General features: G+C 41.5%; 1 protein-coding gene across 1 annotated transcript in view; it reads right to left on the bottom strand.

Annotated features, from left to right (window-relative positions):
• The window catches only part of COL1A2 (collagen type I alpha 2 chain), a 39,127-nt gene extending 26,483 nt beyond the window's left edge, over positions 1-12,644 (bottom strand). The window contains exons 1-13 of the mRNA XM_040085392.2: positions 12,459-12,644; positions 10,324-10,334; positions 9,666-9,683; positions 8,958-8,993; positions 7,222-7,305; positions 5,826-5,882; positions 3,694-3,738; positions 3,538-3,591; positions 3,188-3,241; positions 2,758-2,811; positions 2,181-2,234; positions 1,860-1,913; positions 34-78 (exon numbers count right to left, since the gene is read on the bottom strand). Of these exons, the coding sequence (XP_039941326.1) occupies positions 34-78; positions 1,860-1,913; positions 2,181-2,234; positions 2,758-2,811; positions 3,188-3,241; positions 3,538-3,591; positions 3,694-3,738; positions 5,826-5,882; positions 7,222-7,305; positions 8,958-8,993; positions 9,666-9,683; positions 10,324-10,334; positions 12,459-12,528 (636 nt within the window). The 5' untranslated portion in view covers positions 12,529-12,644. The remainder of the gene's footprint in view (positions 1-33; positions 79-1,859; positions 1,914-2,180; positions 2,235-2,757; positions 2,812-3,187; positions 3,242-3,537; positions 3,592-3,693; positions 3,739-5,825; positions 5,883-7,221; positions 7,306-8,957; positions 8,994-9,665; positions 9,684-10,323; positions 10,335-12,458) is intronic.
• Between the last annotated feature and the right edge of the window lie 14,984 nt (positions 12,645-27,628).

Below are 27,628 nucleotides of genomic sequence, written 5' to 3' on the forward strand. Positions count from 1 at the left end.
TTCTAATTTCCCACAGCAGCAGTGAATACTTACAGGTTGTCCTGGGGTACCATTTTCACCAGGGGCACCAGGCTCTCCCTATGAAGGACAAAGTTTGGAGGCTTGAGTTACTTAAAGTAAAGGATGCTTTGGACAGATGGTCTAACATTATCAGAGAGGTTTTCAGCTGGATCCCACTGTCTGTGTCTTCTGCAGCATTTTATATCACAGCACTACCCATGTTTCTGCATCACACTATACAATAATAGCACATCAAGTCCTGAGGGTTGATGTGACAACTGCAGGGACTGCAACTGTCCCTGCATACACTGGAACACATCCAGATGGAATCCTTTTGGAAGGGGGTGAGGGCAGAGAAAGTTGTGTTACTTGTTCAGCTTTCTTTACCCCCTTTCCTTATGCTGACACTTACTCTGTAGTAAACATTTAAGAGATTGGATTTGGATAGTCAGCTAAAAATCCAGATCAATCAGAAGCAGAATGATGCATTCTTTTGCCTTAGTATAAGTTGACAAAGTCCTCTCAAAAGGCTTAAAATTATTTTTTAAGGCATTTTTAACTTAAGACCAATAATACTGAGTATTTGAGTAACAGCCATTAATACATGACTCCTCTCCCTTCAGTACTGTATTCTCAAGAGCCTTCTCAACAGGTCTAGGCTGGTCTACAGTGACAAGATTTGTCTCACAGCACTTGTATCCTGAATATACCTGAATGCACCTAGTCTAAATGCTGCCAAGAGGGCCAGTTTTTGCCTTCATTGCTGCTTTTAACACAGTTATATCCTGGACAACCTTGATTTAACATGCTGATAATTTTCTAGCACTCTTACTAGAAACTGTTCCATCCTTTACTTATGTGCTTTATCTGCTTTAAATCTCCAATGACTGGACAGACTTTGCCATCTAAACTTTTTCTGAAGCGTAACAACTTGCAGTGATATCTAAGAATGCTATGTTACAATTAAAAACCCTATAACCAAGCAGTGCTAAGCTCTTAGAAACAAGCAAGATGGAAATTAGTATTTGAGTTTTTCATTCTTGTATTAGCAGTCTGTGAATACAAATCTCCTGTGAATCAGTCAGGATTTCCTATAACACAATGATGCAACAGTGAATTTTTCAAGAACACTGATATTAGGCACTGAGGCAGAATGGAAGAAGAAAAAACTAAAAGACACCATAGATGTTGCTGGACTATATTTCAGAATATATTTTTAAGTAGGTGGTTTTTTGTTGCTGTCGGTTTTTGGGGGGTTTTTTTGTTTGTGTTTTGTTGTTGTTTGTTTGTTTTTGGTGGGGTTTTTTTTGTTTTTTTTTTTAAGGCTAGTGTTTAAGTGTGCACTAGTATAAAGATGATAAAGAGAAAAAATGCTGTGAGGATCAAATAGCCTTAACTCAGAAAAGCACTACATCTATCCAAATTTTTAGCAGGAAGCCTCACACTGACCACGTGTCTCACACAATAGAGTTTTGTAGAAAAATGAGATGTTTTCATTTTAGCATGCTTTAAGAAAAACCTACTCAAATGCAGAATACAATCCAGAGAAAAGCAGAGATACCAAAATCAGTCTGAAGTGCTGCTGAATAGCCAATCATTAAGAGCCCAGTTCTGCAGCCTTTATTCACTGAAAGCACTAACTTGCTTACAACTTGATTGAGGGCTCAAGACTGAGGCCCCAAGAATGTTTTCCCGTGACTAGGTGCATGTATTTGTTCCACATGGATCCACTGACTTCTAGATTACTGCAGCTGGGCAATGCTTAATGGCAACATGGAAGACTGATTGGATGGGATTTCACATGTCTTTTGCTAGGAAGAGCTACAAATGCATCCTACATTTTCAAATTTCGTCTTTACCTTGTTGCCAGGAGTACCCGGTTGTCCCTTTTGACCATCCAGACCATTGTGTCCCTATATTGAGTAGAAAAAGAAATATTGGTACATATTTTCTCTCAAATGGCAATATGCAAATTCTCAGTCATATAACATAAAACCTTCCTCCCACACAAAAATATAATCTTCTGATTTTTCAGAAATAATTAGTCTTTCAAAGCAGGCCATATTAAAAGCTTTGAAGAGGTTCATGCAATCTTCACTTTCAGAGGATTTCCAGGGGTTTTCAGTATACTGCAGTGATGTTAGTCTTAAATATTCAGGAAAAAGTATGTATGTACTCACCCTAATTCCCTTAAAGCCAGGCAGACCAGGAGTTCCAGGGAAACCACGAGCACCCTAAAAACACACAGTGCATGAATGATTGTCTCATATTATATAGTGCAGTTAAAAGGAAAGATGATGAGTAAGTCCTTCACTAAAACTAACAAGTAGATTTGGGTCATCATTCAAGTAAGGAATAGAATCCAGATCCTAACCTCTCAGGATCAGACTTGTTTCAAGACTAACAATAATCAACCTGATTTTTTTCAGTTCTGAAATTTCATTTCTCAGAAATTTCATGCATTACCATGTGATAGCACAGCATTTTTAACTTTCTGTGCCAAGGTGCCTACTTACCTGCTCCTGTGTAAGCCCTCACTATGCCACCTCTGTTACTCATCACTAGCTTTAGTGGGAACGGGGAAGGGAAACAAAATAAAAACATAGCTGCATGATATCCCCGCAGGTAAGGGCTGAAATTGTATTAATCCATACAAGGAATATTACTAGACTGTTAATGTGGTGAAATTCAAAAAGGTTGCTAGGTCTCATTGATTAGTGAACTGGTTTGTATTGTATCCAGTGGATCACTACACACCTGAGGGCCGGCAACACCCCTCTCACCAGGTCTTCCAGGTTTGCCAGGGTGACCCTAAAAAATACAATAAAGATGCACTAAGAAGGAAAGCTTCTTTTATAAAACAGCAACACAAACCACTAGGAAAAAAGAGAATACACTGGCAAGGCTTCACTTTTTCCATAAATGCAGGGAGATTCTTAACCTCCAAGTTTTCTACTCCCTGTGTTCGGGAAGTTAAATAATGTATTTGGAGTGGTTTGGAAGTTATCCAATTTTCTGTACATTTCCAGCATACTGCACCTCTTGTACCATAAAGTAATTTATGGGGGTTTATTTATTTAACAGTGTAAAAAATACGGCAAACAGAATGTTTAGCTTAACAATAATCTGGTTGTTAGAGTCAAATCACCACCCCAAAAGAGACGAGAAACATTTAATAATCACTTACGTCTTCACCAGCCTTTCCTGGAGGACCAGGGGGACCACGAGGACCCTGGGGACCCTGTTAAAAATAGATTGAGAATTACCTGAAGCATCGGACTTCATACACATCTTCCCGCTGTTTTCTGACTTGAGTTGGGGCATAGTTGAAGTCTCATTGACTTTGCACCTTATGATTCCAAGTGGAGAGAGCCTGAATCTGAGTGTTCAGCTCTGTTTCTGTAACAGGATCAAGCAGGAGTATCCAAACGTTCAAAGAAGTGCATATGGATATGAGAACTGGGCCTAGGCATTACAAGCCTACTTTGGTGTGCTGTTTCCTAATGCTAGCAGTGTCTGTATGTGATCTGTACTTACTGTTTGACCAGGTTCACCAGGCTCACCAGGAAGACCTTGGAAACCAGGAGGACCCTAGAAAATGAGGGAGATATTATTGGTTTCCAAACAATTTGTAATTATAATTTGTAATTTTACAGGTATGTCAATGTTAGTAGGAGAGAGAAGACTACTCACAGGGGGTCCAGATGCTCCAGGTGGGCCTCTGGGTCCCATTAAACCCTAGGGAAGAAATCTTTTTAAACATCACAATTATATAAACTCTTCCATAACACCAATTCCCAGTATTCCTAAAATATTGGCTAGCATCACAGTTTCCGTAGTGCAATGTTCAAATGAAACTAGAGGAAGTTGAGTTCTGCATGAATTTGCATAGGCAGTCCGAGTGAAAACAGCTTCTAATGGCAACGAACTAGCACAGAATCCAGTGGGATGATTAGAAATGTACAATTAGGGCTGTGAACTTCACGATTCATCTTCTTAATTTTTTCTGGCTTGTTATCAAGTGAACTGGTTCATTCTTTTTTGAATTCTTCCCTCTACCCTTCCTGTGCAGAAAGGTCTAGAGTTTAAAGATGAGGATCATAACGCATTATGAAAGTCTCTTGTACATATTGTGTATACATCTATTTAAAATAATTATCTACTTCTATTTAAATATTTCATTATTTTCTGGTGTTGATTAAATTATTTTCACATCACTTGCAAAATAAGTCACTAATATACTCTCCTTGACATTATTTACAATTTACATACACCTTGAAAACACAGGGTGAGAAAATCACTTCTGAAAAGGAAATCTCCACAGATTGGTGATCTCTCTAAACAGTTATCTTAAGTTTTACGAAATAAGCAAACAATTGGGAACTGAAATTTTAACTTAGACCTGGATAGTCCAAATAAATTATTTAGGAGACATTTCAACAGAAATAATGATGTTTTAATTTGGTTTTAAAGCTTTATTGGAAAGTCTTTTAGATTTTCTCATTACAAGATTAAAATCATATGTGAATTTTCAGTGGTTTATGTAGCTTTCCCATAAGACTGAAAATCTTTTATTAAGAGGAATAAATGCACATTAATTACAGGCATGTACTCATGGAAGTTAAAGCAACGTTGTGGATATGAAAATATGCAGTAATTCTAGGAAAAATTATGGTTTCTAGACAGTCTGAATCATATGTGCTGCATAAACCCTGTGAATTTCTTCATAAATTATATTCTATAACTACTTTTACCCTTCTCAATCTGTTACATATTATTTGTGAAACTTAAAACTTCCTCACAATAGGTAGATTCTGCTGCTGTTTCTGTCAAATTAACCTGACTCAAAAATTGGAACATAGAAATGGTGACACATAAATTCTCACCAATGTTTCCTGATTTATCATCAGACACTGAGGGCAAAATTTGATTAAAGGTACTCCTATTTTCCTGTATTTCATAATTAAATGGATAACAAAGTATTTTCCAAAATTCATTTAATATAAGTGTGTTTTTGGAAGTAGAGACAAGCACTTGACCCAGAATAATCCTCATCACCCTTCACCCTGCTGCTTACCCATCAGATGCACTGTCTGAGATGTCAGCGTGTGTCGTGAATTTAACCCATACTCTGCTATCCACATATACTGAAAATATTTGATAACATAAGGAAGGGCAAGAAATTCATATGGAGTGGCAATAGACCCCTTAAATTCCATTTGTACATAGTATACAGTGAGCTAGCTATAAAGAGTCCTCCTCCAAGGAGCCTTACAGTACCAAGTACTAACATTCAGATGTTGAGAAGCAAATGCAGTGGCCAATTTCCTAAAAAACCTGTGCAATCCAAGGATATCAAACGAGTTGTGCAACCATGGAGAAAAAATCATCACCAACTGGTGCCAAGATGCTGAGTTACTTTTTCAGGCCTGTGTCTGCTTTAGAGAGCAGCTTTACAGTTAATCTCATTCCTAAAACACAATCTTCTGTCTCAATATGGGTAAAGTAATACTATATCAAAGTACATGTGCTATCTAACATCAGATTATGAGATTCATTGACTCATAAAAGTGTTGTCAACAAACAGAGTTAAGACACAAGAGTGCTATATTCAAGATAAATATACAGATCCAAGACCATATTTCAAGTCCTCAGACTTACCATCATCCTATATTAAAGGATCAGTTTCCAGTCTGAGTCAATATATGACCAAACCAGTAATTTTAACACTATTTTGTTTTCATTAATGCAGCTGAATTAGAGTTAAAGGAAAATCCCAAACACATTATTCATGCCAGTTACCAAGTGCTGTGTCATATACCTACCATGGGTCCTGGGCCAAAATCTGCTGCTTTAGATGGATCATATTGAGCAGCGAAGTTCTGTAGATAAGCGAAAGGTGGAAATCAAAATAATAAAAACTTTACTTTAAAAACTATTTTTAGTCAACATTCTGTATCTAAACATCATCTGATTTGTTATACTTTCTATATATTAAGTATTTGTTGCTTTTGTTTCTTAAAGCAGCATACATATAACTCAGTAAATATAGTCCTACTATAAATTCATTTCTATTCACTTGTTTCCAAAAAGTCTTGATTTTACCGGGAAGGCCCTTTCAAACCCAAATATCTCTGCAGAAGTGATAGAGAGGCATTCAACAGCGTGAACTGAAAATTAGGACTGTAAATTCAGTGCTCATTTAAAATTGAAAACTTTCTCTTGAAACTCCCAAATTATGTTGCCTCATTTCCAATGAGGGAAGGTAAGCAAGGCAGTGAAAAAATATGCATATGTAAAATTCATGTACCAGCCCTGAGTAGCTATTGCATGAGGTGGGCTCTTCAGTCTCAGAAATATCTGAGGAGCCTGCAGCCTCAGAAACACTGCAAGGGTTTTTTGATATTTTTTTCCAAATAGAAAAAGATTCTCCCCAACACAATCAAACCCCCTTTTCTTGCTTGTTTAATTAACATATTAAAAAAAAATAATAATAATGAAAGCAGTTTGATATTTGCAACTAGCAAAATAAAGTATTGCTATTCACATTGAAATCAAAAGAGTATTCTTCCATGCAGAAGGACTTATTAAACTTGATCAATACAACACTGTCTGTGTCTTCATGCTCCTTGTGCAAGCTAATGTCCAGCAAAGAGTTAAATTCAGCATTCTGCAGAGAATACGTGATGGACACTAGTGCACAAAATGTGTATGCAACAGCCCATTTACAGTTCTGCAGTACGAATACAGATAAAAAGAAAAATTTCTAAAGGACAACACTCTAAAATTTTCTAGCACTTTTAACTGATTTTTAGCTCAAGGAGTCGTCTTCTTCACTTATTCCACTACAGTTGCTGTTGCTTGAATCCAACCACAAAGGTTTCTTTTCCCCATCTACTTAACAGCACTGGTTTAATTTAGTTGATGCCTAACCCATACACATTATCGCTGTGTAAGTTCAATGCTAAATAACAGAGTTGTTTTGCTCTTCTTCCTAAGTCCCTGCTGAATACAGAATCCAAATGTTCCATGGAATATATACATCCCAAGGAGGGTTTCATTGGAACTAGGACCATCAATTTCTTATGGCTCACAAGAGAATGTTTCTTCTAGTCTTCAATTCAACAACAGTGTTTTCCAGCAGGCATAAATTTCATCACAATTTCGCAGTCACAAAGCACAGCCTACGAGTTCTGGTAATAGAAAGTTTGGATGCCTTACTCCGCCAAGACCTGGAGGACCAGGGGGCCCTGGAGGACCTGGAGGACCATCTTCACCATCTCTGCCTGGTGGACCTGGTGGACCCTACAGTTAAAAAGAGAATTATACAGTAAAAAATAGAAGTGGCTGAAGAAACCTCTGATGCGGTAACTTCAGTAATAACCAGGCACCCACAGCACACCCTACAGCAGTGCTATATATTTCAATAAATAGTTTCAATAAATGCTTAATTTGAGAAAATAGGCATAGTCTGATTTTATGTTACTTTGCTACACCTTGTATCAGATATGTACTGGAGCTTTGTATTTGAGATGATTTATGAGGGCAATATTGGCTTTACGCTGCCAAAGCATAACGTCCAAATTGGGAGGTTTCATCTTAAGTAACAAACTTGAGACCTACAAACCCCAAGTGACCCATGTGGACCCACACAGCCTGGTAAATCTAACTAGTGAGAGCCTAAAATTTGACCAGCTGAGGATTAGAAAATGTCAGCCCTACAGATATGAGTTAACATGGATCCAGAGTAAGTCCAATGCCAGTTTTTAATCAGCATAGATGATTTTCTGGTATAATTGCAAATCCAATTAAAATTTAGCAGTGGTCTTCTATAGATTTTTGACACCGTCCATCTGCTACCACTTTCAGAACTTTTTTTACAACAGGTTGAAATTACCTGTGTTCGGTCCAGTAACATTTGTCCTTATATTCTTTCATCCTCAGCACACAAAGCTGGTCAAGTTTTGGCATCATGGCAACTGATGTGAGGTATTTAATTTGTTGAGTTTTTTGGACCCAGTTCAGTACTTAATGAAATCCATAATAAATGGATTTCTAAAGGAGCAGAATTAGGCTTGTTGCCGTCAGAATAAAAAAAGCATCTCATTTCATTAAACAATTTTAGTTAGTAGCAGCCTAAACCAAATGTCCAGCTGACCACACTGACAGAGTCTTCCTAATAGTTTCCATTACATTTGTCAGCACACAGTGATCTCAGAAATCTTCAAGAGCTCCCTCATCAGTACTATGGCATTTTCATTTTCAGAGGGAAGAAAAAAGACATAACTACACACAACCCAGGTAAGTATGTGAAGTTCAGAATACCACTTTACAAAAAGCAGCAATGATGCAGAAACAAACCAGGAAAGCAGATGTCAGCAATATGAATGAACATTACAACTAAATATTTCAGCTATCCTTATTTATGGGTACTTCTACGGTAAAAAAGTAAAAGTACTTTTTACTTTTTCAGCAGTGTAACATCCACTATGACTAGCAGAAGGTAGGTAACAGTGCCCAGCTGCCAAGAAAAGAGCCTTTTCAAAACATTGTCGGAGGCACAGATAACGAATTAGCCTGAAAACCAGCTTAGTTTATTCAGGTTTTATGTAGAGAACCCATAAAACCTTATTATTCAAAGACTACAGGTAAATTTTCCCTCTGAATTTCTATGCATTATTTCCACTGTGAGTAGCTGGGAAAACATTTTTCAAATCATCACTTGAAGAACTAGGCTGCCCTATGATCTCAACCACATCTGCTCAGGCACAATGATGATAATTAGGCTGAACTTGATACGTAGGTAACTTGGTTTCTTTTTAAATGAAATTGCACATGCAACTTCTTCAGGTACAATAATTTAATCTCACAGCAATGCTTAAACTTAGTTTTTTCCTATTGGTTTTCCAACAACTACTGTTCAAAGATCACAAGTAAATGTCAATCTAATTCCTTACCCTTTCTCCCTGTGGCCCTTTGTCTCCTCTAGGGCCCTGCCAGAAAAAAATAACACTCAATGAGTTACTGTGGAAACTTTCCAGGACAATACAGGGAAACAGATACATTAAGAGTAATTAGTGTACATTACAAAGGAAAAGAAGGCTGCATATACAGGTCCAACAGCTATTTTCCACAGACAGTGTATTTTCATCCACAATAATCTACTGCAAATAGATTAGCCACTGCCACTGTTGTGTGAATTAAAAGCATCACCTCACAGACCACAGAACTACTTGCAAAATTAGGGTTTGTTTCTACCAAATAACTCGTTCCAATTTAACAGTATTGACTTTTAGAAATTGTATAGAATTGATTTAGCCTTTCAGACATGTATGGATATTGCTGTACTGTTCAATCCACTTAAATCTTTACAAAGAACCTCTGTTTAAATAAGAATAATACTTTGATGTTATTTAGATCTTGGTAGGCTTAGTTCTGCTCACAGGTAAAGCACCTTTAATTCAATATTTTAATTTACCCTGGTCTTAAAATGTTGCACTGATAATTCCCCCCTTTCCTCTCAGCGCTACTGCTGTTTTCAGAGAACATTGAAAATAAGCAATGTAGTCAATTTTCCTTTCATCCAATATTCAAACAAATATTAATCTGCAGAAGATTCCCTGATATCATCTTCATTTCCACACAAGAAAAATAAAAACTCTTACCTTGCGCCCTGCAGGTGCCTAGAAAAAAATAAGGAAGATAATTTTAAAAAAAAGAAAAAAGAAAAAAGAGTTACAATTTCTGCCAGTATTTTAAACTAAAATAATACATAAACTTAGATTAATTTCCTTACATAAGTATACTTTTTCTCAGTCTCATAAATTTAACTATGCCCTATGATTTGAAAATACTTTGAATGCTAGGAGGTTGTGTACAGCAGAGATGCATGTAACTATAAGAAAACATTGTGCCAAAGATTGTCAATTTTATAGCTGTTACAGCCTAAAATATTAGAATAAAATAAAAGAAAAAGTCACACCTGAGCTCTTCCATAATCCTAATGTGCAATGAAATTTAGACTGTAAAACTGGCTTTAAAGCAGAGTCATCTCCAACCCAAACTGCCAGGTAGAATGTCTCAACAGCACTGCTCCGTTACTTTCTCCTCATGGTCTCTACACCTATGAAGGCAGTCTCTTAAAAAGGCCGTCCCACTTGTGAAATTGGGGTGGGTACCTTTCCAGGCAGTGCCTTCAGGATTTAATCACCACTTTTCCCTGACCGTCTTGGGAACGCATGTCAGAAAATAATACTGCCACAAGGAGAGAAGCCTAGCCTGTTAATCGGAGTGTTACATATTAGACAAAAAAATTATACTGACCTCACTCACATCTGTAAGGAGAAGAGAAAGAAAAAAAGAGATTATTAGAGCAGTGATTCAAATATTTTATAAGTTTTAAATTTTAAACTTGCTTTCAATTAAAAATTAAATTTGCTGCTTTTAATTCCAAATGCAATTATGTTGATTTCCTTAATGCAATAAACATTTTCCTAATGTAATTTCTTACTGTTAATATGGTTATCTTAGACTGGAAATTGCCATGTATTTCAAATTCAAAATGGACTTGCTAATTAAATCAAGACAAGTAATATGGCTGACACAGTAAAACGGCAGATATCAACTATAAACCTGCTCTAAATAGGTTTAACACACCTCCACTGACCGCCCCCCCCCCCCCCCATGTATTTCCGCATACGTGTTCATGCAAGAGATTAATAAACCCAGGCAGACTGGTAGACGTGAAAATACTAAATTGTAGGAGTAATCTGAAATTTTCAGATAAATGGCCCAATTCTACTTTTTTGTGGAGAAAGGTTCTAGCCAAACTTCCCTATTTCCACATTTTCCTATAAAACTGTGTAACAGGGAACAGTTCGAAGCTATTAAACACCAAATTACAAATAACTATCTCTGTACGTTATGCACTGCTAAGTGTGAGTATGGGCTTTTTCCATTAGTGGAGAAACAAATTTTCTGAGTTTCTTAATTTCAAGGAATTAAAAATCTATTTTGACTTAAACTCACCATAGTAAAAGAGTCTCACGTCTCACTTGAATGCCAGGAATTTAACATTACCACTAACTAACGGGTTGTTGGATGTTTTTCCACAACGTGTTACTTTGGCAGTATGTGATCACACTAAATTCGGATGATTCGTGCAGTCCAGAAAAATGTAACTGTGTAAAAGTGCTGAAAGCACTGGAATTCCGCGGCAGTACACACAGGCAGCCTGTGCTAACCCAGCACAAAAGCAAAGCCATTACTGCCCGCAGGTGACGGTGAGCACGGCGCCGACCCAAATTCCCTGCGGGAAGCGCGGGGTTCTCGGTTCGGGGACCCCCACACGAACCGCTCCGTCTCCTTTGCCAAGGCGCAGCTGCCTCCCGTCACCGGGACAGGGGGGACGTCCCCACAAAGCCCGTCCGAACGACCCCGCAGCCGCCCCCTGCCCCGGCGAGGGCGACCCGGGGCACTTCCCGAGGGGAATCATCCGGGGGGCTCCAGCGCCAGGAGCGGGCAGCGCCCGGCTGCTCCCTGCCTCCTCCGCCCTGGAACGCGGCCAAACCCTGGGCCAAAGCCACGGCGGCCAGGGGCTCGGGGACCCTTCACAGGGCGCTGCCCTGCGGGAAGACTCCGCTTCGCCCCCAGCGGAATGGGCGATTCCCAGCCTTTCCCTCCCATCTCAGCGTGCGGGGTGTGTGTGTGTGCGCGCTTCGCTGGCTGCGACGAGGGGGCACCACATCTTCATCCAGCGAGAGGCGGAGAGCCTCGCTGCGCCCTCGGGGAGCCGCGCTCCCTTTCCGCACTAGAGCGGTCCCTTCCCTGCCTCCCTCCTCCTCCCCTCACGGTGCCCGCTCCTCCTCCCCTCACGGTGCCCCCTGCCCGGGCCCCCGCAGCTCCGCCCGCCGCGCTGGCTCCGAGCGCGCCCCGAGCGGCCCGCAGGGGGCGCCCCGCGCGCGGGGCCGGCCGCGCTGGGCGATCCCGGAGGGATGGAAGGGAGGGATGGATGGATTAGACGGATGGGCCGCCGCTCTCCCGCTCCCCTGCTTCGGAAAGCGCGCCTCAAGTCTCACAAAAGAGCAGCCGGGGTTCTTCCGCTCGCCGCAAGCACTCTCTTTCCCAGCCTGTATCTGTATCTCCTCTCAGCATCTGCGCTAGAGTGAGGTTTTGCGTCCTCCTCTAGGAGAGAGCCCGTCTTGGGGGGGAGGTGGTCCTTTTTTTTTTTTTTTTTTTTTTTTTTTTTTTTTTTTTTTTTTTTTTTTGAGGGAAAGAAAGGATCTAGAGTCTGATCTGGGACGGAGGTGGCAGTTCATGAGCTGGTCTGTACCGCTTGGGAAGCGGCAACTCCCTGCAGACTGCCTTGCGTGGGGCGGGCGTCGGGACAAAGCACAAGCGCAGAGCCGGACAGCCACCCCTGCCACCACCCCCGCCACAAACAAGCGGAAAGCACTTACGTTGGCCTCTTGCTAGGTATGAAGTTACTGCGAGCAGCAACCAAATCCGTGTATCCACAAAGCTGAGCATGTCTAGTTGCAAGACATGCAGACTCCTTGTGGTGCCGAGTCGGTTGGTTAGCTATCGCCTGTGGGACGCAGGCATACAGTCTCGAGGAGTAACTCCAACCTTAGCAGAAACCTGCTGCCAGGGACGCTAAATTGACCCAGCCTCGGTTCTCCCTACTTATACCGCAGGAGGGTCCCGGCACCGCCCAGGCCGTCACGTGCCCCGTGTCTCCAGCCCTCCGCAGCAGCTTTGGCAGCGGCAGAGGCGGGGGGCGGCGGCGCTAAATTGGTTCCATGCTTTGAGGACGTGGACACTGAGGCTTTCGGAAGGAAAATCTGACTCGTCGTCTCTCTCTCTCTCTCTCTTTTTTTTTTTTTTTTTTTTTTTTTTTTTTTTTTTTCCCCTCAGCCGTCCCACGCCCCTCTCGCCCCGCTTTTCTGGGAGCGCGGCCGGGAGCCTCGCCGGGCAGCGGCCGGCAGCGCCCCGACGGCGTTCAAAGCGTTCAAAGCGGGAGCTGTCCAGGGCCCGCGGCGCCTCCCGCCCCGCGGGAAAGCGGCCGCGGGCTCTGGGACGAGGCTGGATCCCAGCTCAACCTCTGTCCGCAGTCCCACTGTAACCAAGGCGAAAGACGACGCTGTCCCCATCGTCGGACGCTGTCCCCTGTAGCACGACCCCTCTAGCATGGTCACTCCGTTCCCGCGCCCCTGGCGTTTCCCTGCGGACAGCGAGCGCCGGGGACACCGACAGCTCCCCAGCCCGCCCGCAGCCGCGGCGGAGCCCGTTCGCGTCCCCGCTGTTCGCTCTCCCCGGGGAAGCATCTCCGTCCGTCCGGGGCGCGGACAGAGCCCTGCCGGTCTCCCTTCCCGGCCTCGCGGCCGCTCGGGCAGTGTGTGTGTACGAGGGGAACCCGGGGCGCCCCGCTGCCGCCTCCCGGCCGGCTGAAAGGGACTCTCCGGGCGCAGAGACGATGGGCATTCCCGGCAGCTCCCCTTCGCGACGGCCACCCGCCCACCCAGCCGAGGGAGAGCTGGCGGGCTTGTTTGCCACGTCTGCCCGACAGACGGCTTCTCCCTTCGCGGGGGAGGGGGGCCGAGGCGGGTGTGAGAGGAGTTGCCCGCGCTGTGCCCCCGAAGGCCGGCCGCCCCATCGCTCCTCTGCCCCGGGACGGGGGTCGGGGCTGCAGTCACCTCGGGTCGCCCATCGCGGCCCCCGCGGCTGCGGGCAGCTGACGTGGTGCCTCCGGCCAGCCCCCCTCCCCGCCCGGGGGCTCTTCCAAGGCGGGCGGCCGCCCCCTCCCAGGCCCCCTCCGCTCGCCGAAGGCAGTCCCGAGCAGAGGTAGCAGCGAAGGCAAACAGGAGCCCCGCCTCACGGCGGGGGGGAGCCTCTCCGGGGCGGAAAAGGCGAGGAGGGCGCCCGTCCTCACTCCCCTTCCCTCCCCCAGCCGCGGGTCGCGGAGCGAGCGGATCCCGCCCGGACACAGCAGCGAGCCGCCGCAGCCTCCGGGAGAGCCGCGGCGGAGGGCGCGGGAGGGTCCCGGCAGCGGCTCGGCACCGCCTCGTGAACACCCCGCAGCCAAGAGGGTCGTCTGGCCCTCAGCCTGTCCTAGGGGAGCTGCCGGGGCTGTATCCAGCCCCTCTTCATCAGCTGTCGTCGGGGGCACGCGTACAGAAAGAATGGGAAAGATGGGCCACGGACGTGCACCTGAGCGGGGACCCCACCGGCGCTGTGGCTCCTGGGCACTGCCAGCACCGAGAGCATCACCCCCGTGCCACGCACCCACGCGTGTCCGGGCGAGCCAGCCGTTCCCGGCTGGACAGCCCAGCCTGCCTGAAGCTGCATCCGCGGACAGGACAGGTACTCGCTGTCAAGAGTGCCGACGAAATGGAAAAGCCTGCAGTTTGGATAGGAAAACCCACAGCATTAGAAAAAGGTGATCCAACTGAGTGTGTCTGACCAGATAATGGTAGCACAACAAATGATGTGATTGAAACATTGTAATAAAAGTATATGGCAGAAACAGTACATGAGTATTCTTTCAAATTATCTTTCATGCGAATGGTATCAATTTAGACCAAGAAGGATTTTAAATTAACCTGGACAGTGAAGGTAACTACTTGAAAGTTTATACCAGCATAAACCTAAAGTAGCTTAGTGGGTTTCAAGCAAGTTAAAATAATAAATAAGTAATAATAATAATAGTTATTATTATTATAGACCCAAAGCCCTGTGGCTCAAGTCCAAGTATTTCCTGATTCCACTTTCAGTGAACAGTTTGGTTTTCTTCAAACTCGTTCCTTGAAATCAATCATTGATTCTGTAGCCAGTTTTTCTTTATTCTGACTCTGATGCATCAGTAATTGGAGACTTAATGAGACAAATCTGTTCTAATTGCACATTTTCAATAAATTATCGTCTTTTTCTATTAATGAAATACATGGAAGCTGCAAGGATGCAGGCACATGTATCCTGACCAAACCCAACTAAGCCACTATTCTCATTCATTCTACCCATGCAGTTTCACACATGAAGGCCAAGCTTCCACTCAAAGGACAGAAAACCCCAGCAAATATGTGGATTTTCAATCAACATGTCTACCATAATGCAGGTGTCTGAGGTGGAGCCAGAAGCTCAGCGACACACAAAAGCAATTGAGATGGTATGACACTCCCCAGGCTTCCAAAGAGATGAATTCTTGGTACGCTCCAGCCATTTCAGTATGGCTGCAAACAGACAGAGGAAAAAGAGATGTAGAAGAATAATTAATTGATTTTTTTCCCCCGTCATGTCAATCTCTTTTCAGCAATCCACCATGCTGAAAAATTCATAACTGAAGTTCTCTAGGACCAACAGCTTTGCCGCAACAGTCTCAGATGCAAAATCTGACCTTTGGGACCTATGGAGTCCTTGGCCATTTTCTTCACTTTCAGTCACCCCTTGTCTTCTTATTTCAAGGAAAGATGAGGAAGGAAAGAGAGGAATCTCTTCTCCCTCTAGCACCAGCAGTTATTCAATCCACACCAAACAATTTTAAAGTGACAAAGGCCTATTAAGCTGATCTTCCTGCAAGATATCTCTGTCCTACAGGCACTGTCACAGTTTCTGTTGTGAAGACAGACTACAATGCTTATCTTCTCTACCTAAGCATGCAAAAACAATCTTAGAAACTTGTGGGAAAGAAAAAAAGTATTTCTTTAAAAAAAATAGTGCCTAGTAATGTTGGTCCTATAGTGTGAATTCAGAAATACTTTCTCCATAAAATACAATTATGGCAAATATTTGCTAGTGTGCAAATATCATTACTAGTACAAGTATTTCTGAAGTAACAGAAGTAGTATGAAAGCTTTTGGAGCCATTAGCATACCAGAATTGATTTGATCAGCCAGCTTAAACAAGCAAATATCTAAAAATTCTTTTTCCCTTTGGATCATACCTGTTTAAAGGAACTATTTCACACTAAAGACAGTAATGCCTATGGCAGAATTTAAATCAAAACTTTCATGATAACAAAAAAATATCCTCTACAAGATTTGCTGTTAGGGCAGGCTTTAAAAGAGAGAAGTTTCCAGGTGATATCAACCTAGATTTTTTGATAATTATTTTGAAAATTTGTTAGAATATAGAACAAAAATTATGAAAATTGTAACTTTTCAGTATGTACACTGGGAAACATTTTCCCTGCATGCTGTTTCAAAACTTATCAGCCAACCACTGGGCCATTATAATAGAATCAGAGAATGATTTGGGTTGAAAGGGACCTTAAAGACCATCTAGTTCCAATCCCCTTGCTGTGGAAGGCCGTTCACTAGACCAGATTGGATGGCCAACCTGGTTGTGAACACTTTCAGAGATGGGGCGTCCACAACTTCTCTGGACCTGTTCCAGTGCCCCACCAACCGCACAGTGAAGAATTTTTTTCACAGCATGTAATATAAACCGCCTCTCTTTCAGTTTGAAACCTTTCCCTCTTGTCCTGTCGCTACATGCCCTTATAAATACTCTCCATCTTTCTTTTGGGCTCCCTTCAGGCACTGGAAGGCCACAATTAGGTCACCCCAAATTCTTCTCTTTTAGAGGCTGAACAATCCCAAATCTCTTCATATTTCCTTCTAGGAAAGGTGCTCCATTCCTGTAATAAACTTGTTGGCCGTGCTCTGGCCTCGCTCTAGCAGGTTGATGTCTTTCCTGTGGTGGGCACCCCAGAGCTGGATACAGTCATTAAGGTGGGATCTCACCAGGGTCTCACTGAACAATTATCCAGTCAAACAATTTAACACTGTCTGGCCAGCACCATACTACAAGAAAACAGAACAATGCTGGAATTTGGAGAAAGATCTGCACCTTTTAAGGCTGTCCCCAAGCCTCATACCCCAGGGTGGATAACTGCATTTGGTGCGATCTCAGATCCAAGTTCTCTGCCAGGTGATGTGAATGGGAGAGCAACAGTATTTGTGGTTGGTACAAATAAGTTGTTGCTTACTTTTCATCTGTTCCAACACAAACTTTCACACATTTGTTCAGATGATGGATGCATGCCCCACAGTACAGCAGTAGTGGGTGAGCAGCAAAGGCGCCTAAGGGAAGTAGTTTCTCAGTGGGATGAGTAGTGGGGCTGCTTCAGTGACATGAGGTGGCTTCAATCTTCCTTTTGTAGATTATGTGTGGATATATAAGGGTCTCTATGATTTCATGCAGCATTAAGCTGAGCCTTGGATAGTTTTAGCTTGATGTTTGCTGTGTAGCCATGTCAGCTTCCTTAGAGCTATCTTTAATGGAATTGTTTATGATTCTGGACTTCACACCTTTGCTTGGTTAGTCAGTGTTTTGCATTAACAAGGAGACTAGTATATTTTCAGCAGAGAAAATATGGAAGTGGTACCATATATTTCCCTTACTGCCATGCATTGTGTCATGCTGGCTGTTTTCTTCTCGACTACTTAGTTAAAAAACAAACAAACAAACAAACAAAAAACAACAAAAAAAACCCAACCAACCACCCCCCCCAAAAACCCCTCCAACAACAACAAAACAAACAAACAACAACAAAACAAAACAAACAAACAACAACAAAAGGTTGTGCAATGCTCCCATGAAAAAATCCTGAGGAGAGACAAGATACTGCAAGGAGCTTCCAGCAGTCCTTTGTACCCAGCGTTGAAGGGCAGGGTGTGCTAAAGCTCCTGTGGCCAGTCCTACTGCTCCTATATGGCACTAAGGGCACACACAGATGTAAGAGCATGGCACAGGTACACAGAGTCATGACTTGGCTGCTCCAAGGATCCATGGGGAATCCATGGGGTGCCAGTAAATGTTAAGGAAGCAGGAACATTGATCTTTGTGCAAACAGCCCATAGCCATTAACTTCTAATACTTTGATATTTTAAGACAGTTCTTTTAGAAACATTTAAAGTGGCTCTTGAGAAGCAGACGAGCAAACTGACTTTTAATGGGAAATAAACAAGTTCCATGTGAACAGCTATGGCTGCTGCTTCATTTAGTTTCTGTTCCCCAGTGGCTGTCTAGTGTCTGAAATAAATCATCATCCATTATTCTCAGCAGGATTAATTGTCATGCACTCTCAGAAAGGAGCAACTGATAGGCAGCCCTTATGGGAGCGTTGTTAGAGGGATCAGGAGACAAATTTAATGGAAAAAATCTTCAATTATCCTTAAGTAAAGGCAAACAAGAGAATGACTCAAGGCTGCTTTAATAAAACTGAGATGTCTAGTTGTTCTTCTTGAAAGGGGTAAACGTCCACAGCAGCAGTCAGTGAGCTTTCTGGGTGGTGTTTAAGTTATTCAAAGTATGTATCTTTTTTTCCACTTTTTTTTTTTTTTTTTTTTTTTTTTTTTTTTTTTTTTTTTTTCCCTCTTCTCAAAGGTTGCACATTTAGGAATTGAGGAGGTCAAAACAAAGGCTTTGTTCACCTATTGATAGAAGGCTCAGTTGGTTGTTACTGGAACTAAACCAATTTAACACATTTAAATAAATTCAGGACACATTGACCTCTTTTCATGTCATTATCAGCTCAATCTATTGCTCCGTGACTGAAAGTCATCCAATAAAATAATGAAATTATTAATATGCTTGCTTTACATCTGAAAGTTATTTTGAAAACTTTATATTTTTAAATCATTTGGACTTCATCTCTAATTTATTAATAAAGCTATAAGCCTGTATGTCTGTTATAAACATCCTTCCACACTTGCTCTGATTTTGTTCTCACTCTGGTAATACAATAGAAACTCACACTGGCTTCAGTAATAGCAGAGCCAGGCCAATATTCACTATAGCTGTATATCTCACAAGTATTCAACCCATATCACAGATTTTTTTTTTGAAATTTATTTCAGCTTTTGCCAACAAATTTGTTTTTGTTTCTCTGTTGTTTCTCTGTTCTGTTTGCCAGACTTACAATTTTCACTCAAGGAAATCAAAATTCTCAACTAAAGTTTAAGGCAGGATGAAATAATGCCAGGCGGTCCTTTGAGATGCTCATCAATCTCAGTAAATACTAGTAAAGCAAATTAACATAGTGCTGGTGAGAATAATTTCTCAGTATGAACACGCATTAATGCATGTGTGTAGACAGACTGTAAATAACTTTGTGATGTGGACATGAGGTCAGGTATACCAAGCTTGTACCGCTGTTATTTAGAGTATTGCTGAAATGGGGATTAAATCACAGTGTTAGAAGGTTGCATTGCATCTTTATGCAATTGACATCTATAGTGCCTTGGCTCCAGGGGACTTTCAGAATTTTCTACATGAGATGGAACAAAAATGCAATGAATATCACTTGTAGAGGATCAGTAGAGATCCAGTCCTTTACATTCTCAACAGCCCTGGGAACAATAAGAACTCAGAAGTGCATGAATCCGGAATGCACCGCAAAATGTAAAAGGCAGAGATCAGCAGAGTAATTGAAAGCAAGCAAGCATGGTCACGGGTTGCATTCAATCTGTGTGAAGATGTCTTTGCATGGAATGTTGTGGTATCATACAAAGCTCTAATTATTGCTTGATACAATTACTATTGCAATCAAAATCAGACAGGCAATATTAGAAGAAACTGCTAAATTATTGGCACCTGCCTTGAAATTAACCACTGAAAAGTGTGCTGCACAATTAGAATTAAAAAAACAACAACAAACTGAAACCATCAAAAGGACCCTCAACTGTCACAGTTTACAGCAGGTGGGAAAATACTCAGTCTTTTTGTTATCTTCATGTCCTGGGTTTCAATTAGCATAATAATAAATGGTAGTTTTTCATATCACGTGGTAATTTTTGGCTCCAACAAAGAGCATATAACCCATAATTTAATGGAAAGAGATCTGTCTCAGTAAAGGAAGAACCTTCAACCTGATCCTTCATTATATGGATACCACTTGGTATGCACACTGACAGTGAAAAATAAGCAGCAGTGCAAGTAAAGGCTTGTTTCAGACTGTGCAGATTACTGAAATTAGCTTCTGAAGAAACTAAATTCCCACAGGCAGTGGGGGTAATTTTCAAATGCATTTAAATTCTACTTTAATAAATGAGGTAGCATACAGATTTAAGTTGTATTCAGCAACAGCTTTGCCCGGTCAATTCAGGCTTTTTCATGACTAAAACTTTTCACCAATTGCCATCCTGAAATGCTTTCATTGCCCACAGCAGCTCTAGACAGATCTCTGTTCTGCTTCATGTGGAGTTAGAATCCCTCATTCTGGAAGGAGAATGCACAGGAAGCCTTATTTATTGATTAGTTTTGGATGCCCTTCTCACAACTTTCTGTTCCCTATTCACTGAAAAGATAAATCTACTGCTGCAGACTAGGGAAAAATGTTATAGCATCTGAGTATAAGGACTTAAAGCATATTTTTATGTCACACAGAGGCAAATGTGAAATCCCTGCAGCTGAAATCAGTCATAAAAGGCTTGGCTGAGTATATCATGTTGCTGTTACCCAAAATTGTACACCACAACATTCCCATTTTTAAGTGGTAGAATAATTGAATGTCATGCAGCACAGTGTTGTTTCTCCCTACAAACATTTTAAAATGATTTTACTTTGTTAAAAGCACTTAATAGAGTTGAATGGGCCATTGTTCATTGTAACAGCATATGGTTTTGTAAAAAGCCTAGGGTGATTGCAGGAGGGGTGGAACCCACAGTCCTTGCAACAGACTGGTCAGAGCATGGTGCCCATGACCAAGCCAAGGTCACGGGTTCTTCACTTAAGAGCCGGACTCAATGGTCCCTGTGGTCCCTTCCAGCTCAGAATATTCTGTATGTGGGATTCTGTGTGATACTCTCTCACACACCTTCAGAAGAAAAGATGTGGCAAACATTCCCAAAACCTCAGATCCTTCCTTCTCCTAGATTACCCTCTCACATCTATACCTGCTCAGCTCTCTATTCTGCAGCTATCAGCTGGGCAAAAAGCAGCCCGTGCCAGCGCTGACCCCAAGCAGGCCAGAATATTTGTACTGATTAGCCAGCTGCTAAACCAAACCAGACAGTCTGGACTCACACTGGAACCTTTTCTTCTTGGAGCTGCTGATTTTAGTCTTTTCCCTCTAGCTAACCTGCCGGTCTCATGAAACTTGCAGAATCTTTATATCTTTGTGGATTGTTCCATCGGTTCTGCTGAAGTGGGCTACAAGGTTATGGGTTATGGAGGAATGCAGTGGGCAGGAAAGTAGAGAAGATGCATCTCCTCACTGAAGTCTGTTGGGCTTCAGAGGTAAGTCTATTTTGTTGAATGTTGTTGGCATTCTTCAGCACAGAATACCTTCTTAGTATTAACTTTGTCTGTTAGTAAATACCACTAATAGATAAAAAGTGGCAGCTCTCAATTCTCTCTTCTACAATATTTTCCTCTATTTGAAAAAGGTTGCTCATCTTTGCCTTGGTCTTGTGAGATGATAAGCAGCCTTGTTGAGGTGCTGTACTCCACTTTTTTCATAGCATGATAAATTCACATGTCAAACTTTAATAGGATATTTGAAATATTAGGCAATAAATCAGTGAACTTGGAATTCTACAAAGTGCAAATTTACAAGTAAGAGTTGAGGCTTGCTGTTTCTGCACCGTAAGAAGCTAAAGGCAGTGCGACTATTTTAATAAAATATCACCCCCTATATTTATTGTTTTAAAATGTCTTTTATTGGCCACCATCAGAGACAAGACACTGCATTAGACAGACTTTGATCTGACCTGATAGGTTCCAAAGTACTTATGAATAAAACCCCCCCCACAATATTGAAAGGAAGCTGTGTTCTTTAAACATAGAGTCACAGAATCGTGGAATATGCTGAGCTGGAAGTGCCCCACACGGATCATCAAAGTCCAGCTCTCTGCTGTGCACAGGATAACCCCAAGAATCACAGAATCACAGAATAAATCCAGATAAGTTAATAGAATCCATTAATTTTTAAAAATTTTTATCAACACTGAGTGTGTGTATTTAAAATAATTTTTGTTTCCTATATAGTTTGCAGATTTTTTTTTTTCTCCTGGATCTTTCTTGGGAAAAGTAGATTATGCCCTCAATTGCTATTGAAAAATTGAATGGAAAAGTCTTGACAGGTATATCCATGGGACTCTGAGAAAGGTAGGATCATGTCTACAGAATCTATATTACTGAGCAGACTGTACATGAGAATAGTTAAACTGTTTGTGCTTAGTCTGATTATGCTAAACAGATATGGTGGAGAATATTTTAATTTGTAAATTGCCTTTTATCTGTGACAAGATGCTCAGTGGAGTGTATGGATAAGATCTGGACAGAAGAGCTCCCAGTTCAAGTATGTGCAAAGGGCACGTACAAAGGTCTGCGGTTTTACAAATTATACTATATTTTTAAGTTATTCATTTTTAAAAATCATTTTAGAAATTACAGAAAGAGCTATTAAGAACTAAGATGTCATGGTGAAATTTCTGTGTGCTTTAAAGTGCCACTCCTGAAACAGTGTGGTGGAATCCAGTCTCAGTGGATTCACCACAGGAAGCCAACAGGTTTTTCTCAGGAGCAGTGCTGGGGAGTTGGCACCATCTTTAGTGCAAAGGAGGTTCTATTGCCCTACAGGAAAGGTAGTGGTGCAGAGTGGGGTTACGTGTGGGGGAGCAGACTGCTCTGCTCTGAGCTGACCACAGCTGGTATACACTAAAAGGGAATGCTGTGATGTGAAGCTCAGGGGCATGAGCTGTGTGGATAGTCCAGAGTGTAATGCCCTTTCAGGATAATTTAGGGCTGCAGCCAAAGTAGCCCGTGTAGTCTCAGGAGGTTTGATTCAGCAGCTGCTCAGCCTCCCCTGTAGTGGTCACAGAACTGGAACTATAGGCTACTATCACCTCATAAATTATCCAAATTAGTAACAAAAATATTTTCTTAAGTTATTTGTACCAGAAAGGCCTCATTGAATGGAAAAGGAGCAGCAAAGGGTTAAAGTGCTTTCAAAAAGTCCAGACTGGCTAATTAAGAGAATATGTTTAAAAGGTCTTTGGCTTTTGGAAGGATTCTCTGAAAGGTTTCAAACCAGAGGATGATGTCTCTTTGTTATAAAACTGCTACAGACAAGAAATGGGGGATCATGCCTCCTCCACTCCCCTCAAACACGAGAGGTTGCATTTCATTTGGCTGAGCTGTAAACAAGATCACCCTTTATGAGAGCACATTACTGCATCCATTCTTATTGTATGACCCTAGCAGGCTTAGATTGTGGATTATGCAGTCACCTGGAGCCAAACTCTCTCTTAGCCATCAAATAACACCATTTTCATGAAATGAGGTAAATATTTTTTTGTTCCAAGTGAAATGTGCCTCCCTCTGTATCCCTGTCATGAAACTGAAAGACATTCAAATGAGGCAGATTTCAGCTTTTCTGAAAGCTGCTGTGTACTCCTGGCATCACATCCTAACTGTGTTTGTGTCTTCGAGAATTGGTCTATAAACTCCACCTCAGTTTAAATGCTTTTAAGAGTTATTGCTTGAAGCTATTTGTATTCAAACAGAGAATATGAAAGGGTTACACGAGGCTTAGTTTATTATTTTCTCTTGTAACTATCAGTACTTTTCTCTCTTAATTTTAAATATTAAGATACTTGGTGCTCTTATTGGTGCTCAAACTCTTGCTCTGCGTTATCAGCATCAGCTTTGTCAAAGCTCCAATGACATTTGCAGCCTTTGTGTGTATACAGATGTATTAGTTTACTCAGCTTTGAAATTCTAATATTCTAAACTCTAATACTTGAAAAAACTAGTGCGTTTAATTTAGGTAGGTAGGTGCATAGTTCAAAATTCAAGCCTCATGTATGTTCTTCATCATCAGCTCAGGACAAGGTTTGTTTGTCCATCCTGTGCAAACTCCAAACTCACTTTACAGGTATTTGATCATCAGAGGAGTCTGAGTGGTAACAAAAGAAAAAGAAAACTGCAGCAGAGAATGTGCATCTTAATTTGCACAGGAATTATCTTTTTTATTTAATGCTCTGAGTTAATTTAATTTTCTTTAGCTACTTCCAAATCCCTAACTTACCCTGCATCTCAGTGTTGCCACATTCCAGATGATTTCTGACTGGGATTGCCCAGTTGAATTCCTATTGTTTTGCTTCCAGACTCTGATATTTCTCAGCTCTTTCCAAACTTCTGGAACTGCTGCCCCTATTGCAGGGAAGAGCTCAACTGAAGAGAAACACACGAGGCTGCAGTCCCTTTCTTAAGGCGCAAATGTGAGTTTGGGAAAAGAGGAATAATGTTCGTGATATTTATGCAGAATTAACAGAGAAGGCTGTTTGAACAGTGAGTTTCGTCATGAAACTCATACCTTAGGATTTCCTTAAAAAACTATAGGGAAGCTGTGGCTTTCTTCTATCTTAAATCAACAGGAAAGCTCTATGAAAACAGAATTATTCTGCCTGATGAGAAATTTTCTCATCAGGGTTAGCTCGGCTTATGAGAAATTCTCTGGATTCACAAATTTGACTTAAAATAGTTGGGTACACTAAGGAATGGTGTAGAGCTTCCTTTCATCCTCATTTGAGGAAATACTGAAGGAAGGAGTTCAACAGAAATAGAACACAGCTCACAATTAGAAAAAAGCTCCAATTTATTTCGCTAAAAGAAGCATGATTATTTTATTATAGGAAGTATTTTATTATAGGAAGTAGGTTTTCCTTAGTGTTTGCTGATCATACATGGAACAATATTTCACATCTATCGTAAGGGAGGTGCTAAATTATAGAAAGAATTTATGTAGGTAACATGCAGGTAACAAAACGATCACATATCAGATATATGACGTGCTGGTGGAATTGGATCAGGGCTACAAAAATTTGAGTATTCTTTTTCCTTGTAAGCCTCTGTCTCTGCAGCCTTGATGCACTTCTTCCAACAGCAGCTCTGTTGACTGGTTATTGTTAAGTAACTAACATGGAAGAGCTGACATGATAATTTAAGCAGCTAGATTTTCCTACTCTAATTCAAAATGCAGAGGGAATGCCTGGGAAGTATTAATATTTTAGTTTCATTTGGTAAAGAAGAAAACATGTTGCAAATTCACTCCTACACTGTTACATTTCCGTCTTTAAGTTTGCTTCAGTTCTTTTAAACTAAGGTTGGAACACTATCTCAAAAATAGGAGAAAATATATACCTTGATGTCAAACATTTCGGGCTCTGAGAAGTTCTGTATCAACGACTTCAAAGGAAACTTCTTATCAATGAATTCCAGGTCATTTGTTTGTATACAGAGCTGCATTTCACAGTTGCAAGGTTGTTCATTAAAAATCAAACTGCACCAACTTTAACACAAAATTCAGGTTCTCAGTTCTTACTTCTCTAAAGCAACAAGTGCTCCTAAGCTAAGGTGAACCAAAGAATTCTACACCTGGTGGAATCTATTGCAGCACACCAGAAAATTTCACTGGTGAAAGAATCACACTGCTAAAAATGATAGCACTTTGGCTCTCATTCTCAACATCCTTGCCAAAATTAGGCAGATAAAAGTGAAGAATACCTTTCCATTCACTTGCTGCCGTACAGGTTTTTTTCTTTTCTTGGTTTTTAACTTACTTTACTGTTCTACCTACTATGCTCCAGGTTACTGGTTAAATCAAATTTCACCTAGAAATCTAACTAATGAATTACATGATAAACATGTTGCAAATGCCAGTGTTCAGTTTCCAGGCCATTAATGCAGTCAACAGACTCAGGTCAGTTAGAGACACTGTTTGCCAGCTCAGCAGGCTTATAATCTTGTTATTTTGAGGGGTCTTTTAGCTCTCAGATGTATTGGATTATGCAACCTAAAAATGTGTATTCTATTACATATGTTGAAACCTGGTTTTTGGGAAATGTTTTATCCTTCTCTCCTAACTCCAGGGGGGAAGGGGGGGGCAGATGCCTTCTGATAATGGCCCAGCCATTAAATCCAGGTGGGGCAGTGTTTCTTATCTCTTTCACCACCCCTCCATCCTCCAGGGGGACATCTTCTGATAATGGGCCATTAGGGCCCACCAATGACATGACACATTCCATCATCTCATTGTGAGGTGCTCCACACAGTGGGGGAGGAGCCAGCTGTTCCCAGCTAGATAAAAACTGGGACTGAAGGACACAAGGGATCCGGTTTTTCCACTGGATTCCCGGAGGAAGACTGGACCCATCTCGTTACTACTGGACTTTCTACAGGACCATCTCTACTCCACAGAACCACATCTATTACTCCAGGAGGAGTTATTTGGACTGCTTCCAACACCCTGACCAACAAGGTGCCAGGTCATATCCCTGACTCTGTCAGGGTTTTTTCCAGGATTTTTGTTTGCTTCCTTGCTTGTTTTTTTGTACAACTGCATTTGTATTTTCCTTTTTTTTTTTTTTTTTTTTTTAATTCCTAGTAAAGAACTGTTACTCCTATTCCCATATCTCTGCCTGAAAGCCCCTAATTGCAAAATTATAGTAATTTGGAGGGAAGCGGGTTTCATTCTCCATTCCAAGGGATGCTCTAGCTTCCCTTAGCAGACAACTATCTTTCAAAACCAAGACACCAGACAATGTCTTGATTTCCAACAAATCCAGTGTGTGCATACAAGTTATGTGAAAAGGCAGCATGATGGCATTTGCCATAAGACAGGCATTTATTATCACCTGAAGCCACTGATTTGGCAGCTAACCTTTGAGAGTTTACCTCCTGGGTCCTTCTTTCTGTCCCTTCATTATGCAGACAAGAGCCTTCATTTACGTGCTTTGCAGAGGTGTGATAATAGCTTCGTGCTGACGCAGGCTTTGAAGATGTGCAGTTCAACAAAGGTGCTAAATATTCTTCTTTTAGTCAGCCCAGCCTTAATGTCATGTGACACAGAAATGTTACGTTTTTGGCACAAGCAGACCTTGTGGCTGAGCCCTAATTCCAGTCAGAACCTTTAGTGTTGTGTCTGTTCACTCAGCCCAACCTGCACCTGGGCATTTCATCTCTTCAAGTAATTAATACTTCAAGAGCTACCTTTCAGTCATCAGCTGGACACTCCTGTTAGACTGCTCATCACAGCTGTATGGGATCCTTGAATATTTAGACTTCCACCCAGTAGGATGTCAGGCCTTATTTATGACTGAGTTGGTATAACAACCAGGTTGGGAAAAGGTATTCTTGCTATTGGAATTCAATAGTGGATATAATTCAGCTTTTCAGCCATATTCCTGCTACAAAGGTGTCTGCAGAAGGTGTCTGGCCATGAAAATGCTACTTAGAAGATGATGTCTTGATGACCTGCTCTTTATAAGGTGGTTCTAAAGAAATTTCTGGCTGATTATGAGTCTGAAGGCCTGAGACATTTGCTTTGATACAGCAAGGTGGTTGTGCTCTAGTTATTTTTTTGTATTTCTTACACATGCTCCTTAATGAGTTTGCCAGAAGAGGATTATATTGTCACTTGCCGAAGCTTTGCTCATCAGGTGAGGTTGAAACACCAGAGCAAACAGGAAGCCCCTGTCTTCAAGCCCTAATTTGAGCAGTATGTGTGTTTAGAGAGAACCACCTAATAACTATTTTGCTATATGATCAGGCTGATGAGAGATTTACAGATATGTTGGCTATCCTCTACAGATATCCTCTTGGATAGGCATAATGTAAACATATC

This window comes from Hirundo rustica, chromosome 1 (assembly GCF_015227805.2).
Source record: "Hirundo rustica isolate bHirRus1 chromosome 1, bHirRus1.pri.v3, whole genome shotgun sequence".
NCBI lineage: Eukaryota > Metazoa > Chordata > Aves > Passeriformes > Hirundinidae > Hirundo > Hirundo rustica.